This window comes from Dermacentor variabilis, unplaced genomic scaffold (assembly GCF_050947875.1).
Source record: "Dermacentor variabilis isolate Ectoservices unplaced genomic scaffold, ASM5094787v1 scaffold_26, whole genome shotgun sequence".
In the NCBI taxonomy this organism is placed as follows: Eukaryota; Metazoa; Arthropoda; class Arachnida; order Ixodida; family Ixodidae; genus Dermacentor; species Dermacentor variabilis.
Genome location: NW_027460434.1, coordinates 1,144,387 through 1,153,041, shown reverse-complemented (window position 1 = coordinate 1,153,041; position 8,655 = coordinate 1,144,387). Strand labels below are relative to the sequence as shown.

Below are 8,655 nucleotides of genomic sequence, written 5' to 3'. Positions count from 1 at the left end.
GCAAATATAAAGAGACCATCCGCGTGTGATTTTTAGTTTGGCAGCAGTACGCAACGACTTCACACCGTCTTATACACTACGTTCTTTACGCACCCTGCTTCAAGCGTGTCAGCAACGAAACTGCCGTCGGAATAAGCGAGTATCTGTCCCATCTACCGGCGATCACATCAGTCATCGTCGGCTTGGTGTGAGGCGATTTCACTGCTACTGCGCAGCGCAAAACGGTTCCTAGACCCTGCATATATAAAGGGATCGTCCGCTTGTGATTTTCAGCTTGGCCGCAGTGCGCAACGACTTCACATCGTCTTATACACTACGTTCTTTACGTAGCCCGCTTCAAGCCTGTCTGCAACGAAATTGCCGTCGGAATCAAGCGAGGATCTGTCCCATCTGCCGGCGATCAAATCAGTCATTGTCGGCTTGGTGGGAGGCGAGGTCACTGCTACTGCGCAGTGCAGAACTGTTCCTCGAATCTGCATATATAAAGGGACCATCGGCTTGTGTGATTTTCAGTTTGGCAGCAGTGCGCAACGATTTCACATCGTCTTATACACTACGTAATTTACGCAGCCTATTTCAAACCTGTCGGCAACGAAACTGCCGTTGGAATCAAGCGAGGATCTGTCCCATCTACCGGCGATCACATCAGCCATTGTCGGCTTGGTGGGAGGCGAGGTCACTGCTACTGCGCAGTGCAGAACGGTTCCTCGACCCTGAATATATAAAGGGACCATCCGCTTGTGTGATTTTCACTTTGGGAGCACTGGGCAACGATTTCACACCATCTTATACGCTACGCTCTTTACGCAGCCTGCTTCAATCCTGTCTGACACGAATCTGCCGTCGGAATCAAGCGAGGATCTGTCCCATCTACCGGCGTTCACATCAGTCATTGTCGGTCTTGGTGTGAGGCGAGGTCACTGCTACTGCGTAGTTCAACACGGTTCATCGACCCTCCATATATAAAGAGACCATCCGCTTGTGTGATTTTCAGTTTAACAGCAGTGCGCAACGATTTCACATCGTCTTATACACTACGTTCTTTACGTTAGCCGCTTCAAGCCTGTCTGCAACGAAGATGCCGTCGGAATCTAACGAGGATCTGTGCCATCTACCGGCGATCACATCAGCCATTGTCGGCTTGGTGTGAGGCGAAGTCACTGCCACTGCGCAGCCCAAAACGGTTCCTCGACCCTGCATATATAAAGGGACCATCCGCTTGTGATTTTCAGTTTGGTCGCAGTGCGCAACGACTTCACATCGTCTTATACACTACGTTCTTTACGTAGCCCGCTTCAAGCCTGTCTGCAACGAAATTGCCGTCGGAATCAAGCGAGGATCTCTCCCATCTACCGGCGATCACATCAGTCATCGTCTGCTTGGTGTGAGGCGAGGTCACTGCTACTGCACAGTGCAAAACGGTTCCTCGACCCTGCATATATCAAGAGACCATCCGCCTGTGTGATTTTCAGTTTGGCAGCAGTGCGCAACTTCACATCGTCTTATACAGTACCTTCATTACGCAGCCTGCTTCAAGCCTGTCTGCAACGAAACTGCCGTTGAAATCAAACGACTATCTGTCCCATCTACCGGCGATCGCATCAGTCATCGTCGGCTTGGTGTGAGGCGAGTTCACTGCTACTGCGTAGTGCAAAACGGTTCCTCGACCCTTCATATATAAAGAGACCATCCGCTTGTGTGATTTTCAGTTTGGGAGCAATGCGCAACTTCACATCGTCGTATACACTACGTTCTTTACGCAGCCTGCTTCGAACCTGTCCGCAACGAAACTGTCGCCAGAATCAAGCGACTATCTGTCCCATCTACCGGCGATCACATCAGTCATTGTCGGCTTGGTGTTAGGCGAGATCACTGCTACTGCGCAGTGCAAAACGGTTCCTCGACCCTGCATATTTAAATGGACCATCCGCTTGTGTGATTTTCAGTTTGGCAGCAGTGCACAACGACTTCGCATAGTCTTATACACTACGTTCCTAACGCAGCCTGCTTCAAGCCTTTGTGCAATGAAACTGCCGTCGCAATCAAGCGAGGATCTGTCCCATCTAACGGCGATCACATCAGTCAATGTCGGCTTGGTGTGAGGCGAGGTCACTGCTACTGCGCAGTGCAGAACGGTTCCTCGACCCTGCATATACAAAGGGACCATCCGCTTGTGTGATTTTCAGTTTGGCAGCAGTGCGCAACGATTTCACATCATCTTATACACTACGTTGTTTCCGCAGCCTGCTTCAAGCCTGTCTGCAACGAAACTGCCGTCAGAATCGAGCGAGTATCTCTCCCATCTACCGGCGATGACATCAGTCATCGTCGGCTTGGTGTGAGGCGAGGTCACTGCTACTGCGCAGTGCAAAACGGTTGCTCGACCCTGCATATGTAAGGGGACCGTCCGCTAGTGTGATTTTCAGTTTGGCATCACAGTCTCGGAAGAGAACAGCAATTTACAATAGGTAGCGAGGCACTGGAAGTGGTGAGGGAATACCTCTACTTAGAGCAGGTAGTAACGGCGGATCCGGATCATGAGACGGAAATAATCAGAAGAATATGAACGGGCTGGGGTGCGTTTGGCAGGCATTCTCAGATCACGAACAGCAGGTTGCCATTATCCCTGAAGAGAAAAGTGTATAATAGCTGTGTCTTACCAATACCCACATACTGGGCAGAAACCTGGAGGCTTACGAATAGGGTTCAACTCAGATTGAGGACGACGCAACGAGCTATGGAAAGAAGAATGGTGGGTGTAACGTGAAGCGATAAGAAAAGAGCAGATTGGGTGAGGGAACGCGACATAATGACATCTTAGTTGAAATCAAGAAAAAGATTCGGGGGGGGGGGCATGGGCAGGACATGTAATGAGGAGGGAAGATAGCCGATGGTCATTACGACTTCGCATCAGTCATCGTCGGCTTGGTGTGAGGCGAGGTCACTGCTACTGCGCAGTGCAAAACGGTTCCTCGACCCTGCATATATAAAGAGACCATCCGCTTGTGTGATTTTCACTTTGAGAGCAATGCGCAACTTCACATCGTCTTATACACTATGTTCTTTACGTAGCCCGCTTCAAGCCTGTCTGCAACGAAGCTGCTGTCGGAATCTAGCGAGGATCTGTCCCATCTATCGGCGATCACATCAGTCATCATCGCCTTGGTGTGAGGCGAGGTCACTGCCACTGCGCAGTCCAAAACGGTTCCTCGACCCTGCAAATATAAAGAGACCATCCGCGTGTGATTTTTAGTTTGGCAGCAGTACGCAACGACTTCACACAGTCTTATACACTACGTTCTTTACGCACCCTGCTTCAAGCGTGTCAGCAACGAAACTGCCGTCGGATTCACGGAGCAATCCAGGCAGCCTTCGCAACCAGGCAGAGGCTAACCGCCTTCTTCGTTCATTGCAGAAATGCGCGTTTGAGGAGCGGAATCCGAAGCTGCTACCGTCACTGCTGGTGGAACCTACACGTGTCCACGGATCGTCCCCCTCCCTCCGTTCTCTACTGGCAAGCCGCACCTGCGCACTACTGTCCGATATCAACGGCGTCCCCTATATAACCGCTGCACGACGGTCCCCACATCATTCACGGAGCAATCCAGGCAGCCTTCGCAACCAGGCAGAGGCTAACCGCCTTCTTCGTTCATTGCAGAAATGCGCGTTTGAGGAGCGGAATCCGAAGCTGCTACCGTCACTGCTGGTGGAACCTACACGTGTCCACGGATCGTCCCCCTCCCTCCGTTCTCTACTGGCAAGCCGCACCTGCGCACTACTGTCCGATATCAACGGCGTCCCCTATATAACCGCTGCACGACGGTCCCCACATCATTCACGGAGCAATCCAGGCAGCCTTCGCAACCAGGCAGAGGCTAACCGCCTTCTTCGTTCATTGCAGAAATGCGCGTTTGAGGAGCGGAATCCGAAGCTGCTACCGTCACTGCTGGTGGAACCTACACGTGTCCACGGATCGTCCCCCTCCCTCCGTTCTCTACTGGCAAGCCGCACCTGCGCACTACTGTCCGATATCAACGGCGTCCCCTATATAACCGCTGCACGACGGTCCCCACATCATTCACGGAGCAATCCAGGCAGCCTTCGCAACCAGGCAGAGGCTAACCGCCTTCTTCGTTCATTGCAGGTGTGTATCCTGTATCTTTGATTACATCGATCTTAGGCTACTGGATTGCTCCGTTCGTGTTTGTGTCCAGCATGGGTGATAAGCCTCCTTCAACTATAAAAGAACTTGTAAAGGCTATGACTGACTTGAGTGCACAGTTTAACTCTAAGCAAAGTGAACTAAAGCAAGATATAAAGCATGTGATTGAATCTGAAATGGAATCTGTCAAAACTTCAATGGGCTTTATCAATGAAAAGTTCGAAGAATTTAGAACAGAGATCTCTGAGCTCAAAAAGACCCTGTCTGACGTGAAAAACGTAAACCTGGAAATGAAAAAAGAAAACAACCGACTCACAAATGAAGTGAAAACTCTCAGGCACGAATTGACTGAACTGCAGCAGTACAGTAGAAGAAATAACCTTGAAATCAAAGGCATCCCTCCAGCACCCACTGAAAATCTGATTTCAGTGATGACATCGATCTGTCATCTCTTGAGCACCAAGTTCGATGAATCCGATGTTGAAGCTATCCATCGTGTGCCCTCAAAAAACAAGGACGAACCCAACATCATTGTTAAGTTTGCTTCCAGGAAAGTGAGAGACAGCATTCTGAAAACAGCGAAAAAGCAACGGCTGAACACTACACTTCTGAGCTTTGACGATCACGAAAATCCCGTGTTCATCAACGAACATTTGTGCCCGGCAAACAAAATTTTGCTAGGTAAAGCACGGAAAGCCAAAAAGGAAAAACAGTGGAAACACGCATGGGTATCAGATGGCAAGATCCTGATGCGCAAGACAGATACCTCGCATGTTCTACATATAACCTGTGACGCTGATCTTGCTCAGGTAGTCTAGAAACATGGCCTTTTCCGTCGAGGAAATCAGTGCTAAGTGGCACGAGAGCGAAAACCTTTCCATTTTTCATTGCAATGTCCGCAGCATAAATAAAAATTTAGACCAACTCACTGTACATTTATCGCAACATTCTTTCCAGTATGATCTTATCGCTGTAACTGAAACCTGGCTTAAGAAAGGAGAAATACCGTACATACCGGGTTACACAACGCTATCTTTACCAAGAGATAGCACCGCACGAGGGGGTGGCGTTGCTCTTTTTATAAAAAACGGCATAGATTATCAACAGCTCTCGGATTCCTCTCTGAGCTCTAATACCACAGAAGCACTTTTTATTCGCCTTAAGACAGACGTCGTAATAGGCGTGGTATATCGTCCGCCAAACACGTGCACAAGTCAGTTCATATCTGATATGGAGTCCATTCTGGTTCCTCTGATGTCTTTTAATAATCAGTTAGCAATAGTTGGTGATTTCAATATCGACTTATTAAAGGATGACTGTCCAGATTATATTTTCTTACTGGAATCGTTCAACCTCAAGAATGTTATCAATGTGCCCACTAGAATTACACATCAGTCTGCAACAATTATTGATCACATCTTATGTAACCGTGATATGGATGCCTGCGCTGGTGTTTGTAACCAAAACATTGCTGATCACTGTTCAACTTTTCTGTTTCTGCCACGGTCGGGTATCGATTGTATTTGCCCTACCCATACCAATGTATTTTCACGGGTGGACTACGCGCATGTCAGGCGTTTGCTCGAATCTATTCATTTCGAAAATCTGTGTCACAGTGACGTTCACACAGAATTTGCTAACTTCGTATCTGCTGTTTCCGATGCAATTACTAAGTCAACACTGAAGTTTTCTCGGCGCAACTACAAACATGCCATATGTCCTTGGATTACTGAGGAAATACTCACAGTATTGAAAAAGAAGGATTCATACTATAATAAGCTCAAAAACAACAGAACAAATGCTTATTACTTGAAACAGTTTAAGTATTACAGAAACAAATCCGTGGCGCTGATGAGAAAATCAAAGAAATTGTATTATACTAATTTGGTTAATCGTCAAGGAAATGACACAAAGCAAGTATGGAAGATTGTAGGAGAAGTTACGGGAACAGCTAAAAGAAAACAGATTGTTCCTGTCAACTTGTCAATAGAGACTGCAGACCAGTTTAATCAGTTCTTCACAACATACGGTCAGAACAGTGCGCAACCTACTCCCTTAGCTTCAGTGACATCCGACATACCTCGATGTATTAATAATGAATTCAGTTTCTCGAACATTACTAGCGATGAAGTTGCAAGTGTTGTGGCGAACATGCCCACGAATAAAGCGGCCGGGCCAGACGGCATAATGGCTAAGGTAATCAAGGACAACATTGATTTGTTTTGTGTTCCTTTGTGCAGAATATTCAATCATGCGATACACTCTAGCTTATACCCCGATACTTTAAAAGTTGCAAAAGTTGTTCCGATATTTAAAACTGGTGACCCTAACAACCCGTCTAGTTACAGGCCAATATCTGTACTGAGTGTCGTCAATACCATTTTTGAAAAATTAATTGCTTTCCAACTGAAAACCTTTCTTGATGTTAATCATATTATTTGTCCTCAGCAACACGGATTTGTTTCTAGCAGGTCCACGTCCACGGCTGTAGTTACTCTATCACAGCTTATCCTATCTGCTCTTCATAACCATAATGTTGCTGTAAGCGTATTTATAGACATCAAAAAAGCTTTCGACACAGTTTCACACTCCATTCTTTTAATGAAACTGGAAGCATATGGTGTGCGTAGCGGGGCCCTTGAATTCTTTAAAAGTTATCTTTCTTCACGACAGCAGCAAGTTGTCCTCAAACAGTTCAAGTCTGCATACCAAACTGTTACGTGTGGTGTACCCCAGGGGTCAGTTCTGGGACCGCTTTTATTTTCGCTCTTTATTAATGACCTCCCCAATGCAATACAGTGTTCTCAAATTTTGATGTATGCGGATGACACTGCACTTATCTTTACTGGCAACTCACTTGAATCAATAGAAAATCCTATTAACAATGAACTCCAACGTATCTCGACCTGGTTTCGTAATAATCATCTAACTTTAAACACTGAAAAAACTAAATATGTTATTTTTCGTTCAAAACAAAAGTGTATTGAATTAAGTGATTTTTCTATATGTGTTGACAACAATGTTATTGATAGTGTGTCTTCTTTTAAATATTTAGGGGTCATGTTCGACTGCCACTTGTCTTGGAAGGAACAGGTGCACAGTGTGTGTAAAAAGGTTGCGTACGGTTGTTTTACCTTGTCTAAGGCACGGCGGCACTTTCCACCTGCTATTCTTAGATCACTGTATTTTTCATTATGTCACAGTCATCTCAGTTATTGCAGTGAATCATGGGGAATCACATACAAAACGTATTTAACACCATTGCTAAGACTACAAAAACGTGCCTTGAAAACCATGGGATTACCTTCTTCGAATAGTTCTAACAATAACATTTTTGACGCAATGCAAATCATGTCATTCACAACCTTACGCGATTACAAAATAGCTCTTATGGTTAATAATATTATAAATACCAACTACCCCTTACCTCTTGGTGCATTCAGTATTCCCGTCCGCAACACTAGACAAGCCAGCAATGGCAATTTTAACCTTCCTATTTGCCATAATGCGTACGGAGAAAGACGAATAGAATTTACAGGAGCGAAAATTTGGAACTCGTTGCCAATTGAAGTAAAGCAAGCTAGGAATTTCAAACTGACATGCAAGAAACATTTTTTGGGAATGGAAGCAAGGCTACAAAGTTAGTTTTTCTTCAATGTGTTTGTGATTGCTGTCCTATATGTTATTTTGTATTGGACCGCTTACTAGCCTCATTGGCTATCGGTCCAAATATCTGTGTATACATCTTGTTTGTGTTACTCAATAAAGACTTCTTGATTCTTGATTCTTAAATAAGCGAGTATCTGTCCCATCTACCGGCGATCACATCAGTCATCGTCGGCTTGGTGTGAGGCGATTTCACTGCCTACTGCGCAGCGCAAAACGGTTCCTAGACCCTGCATATATAAAGGGATCGTCCGCTTGTGATTTTCAGCTTGGCCGCAGTGCGCAACGACTTCACATCGTCTTATACACTACGTTCTTTACGTAGCCCGCTTCAAGCCTGTCTGCAACGAAATTGCGAGTCGGAATCAAGCGAGGATCTGTCCCATCTGCCCGGCGATCACATCAGTCATCGTCTTCTTGGTGTGAGGCGAGGTCATGCTACTGCGCAGTGCAAAAACGGTTCCTCGACCCTGCATATATCAAGGGACCATCCGCTTGTGTGATTTTCAATTTGGCAGCAGTGCACAACGACTTCGCATAGTCTTATACAATACGTTCTTAACGCAGCATGCTTCAAGCCTGTGTGCAATGAAACTGCCGTCGCAATCAAGCGAGGATCTGTCCATCTAACGGCGATCACATCAGTCAATGTCGGCTTGGTGTGAGGCGAGGTCACTGCTACTGCGCAGTGCAGAACGGTTCCTCGACCCTGCATATATAAAGGGACCATCCGCTTCTGTGATTTTCAGTTTGGCAGCAGTGCCCAACGATTTCACATCATCTAATACACTACGTTGTTTACGCAGCCTGCTTCAAGCCTGTCTGAT

At 46.3% G+C, this 8,655-nt stretch overlaps 1 protein-coding gene across 1 annotated transcript; it reads left to right on the top strand.

The window, feature by feature from the left end:
• The first annotated feature begins 1,078 nt into the window (after positions 1 to 1,078).
• On the top strand, positions 1,079 to 7,895 carry LOC142568646 (uncharacterized). The gene is made up of 3 exons (XM_075678508.1): positions 1,079 to 1,104; positions 3,322 to 4,144; positions 7,218 to 7,895. The coding sequence occupies exons 1-3, from the start codon at positions 1,079 to 1,081 to the stop codon at positions 7,416 to 7,418; spliced, it is 1,050 nt and encodes a 349-aa protein (XP_075534623.1). The 3' UTR covers positions 7,419 to 7,895.
• Positions 7,896 to 8,655: the final 760 nt, after the last annotated feature.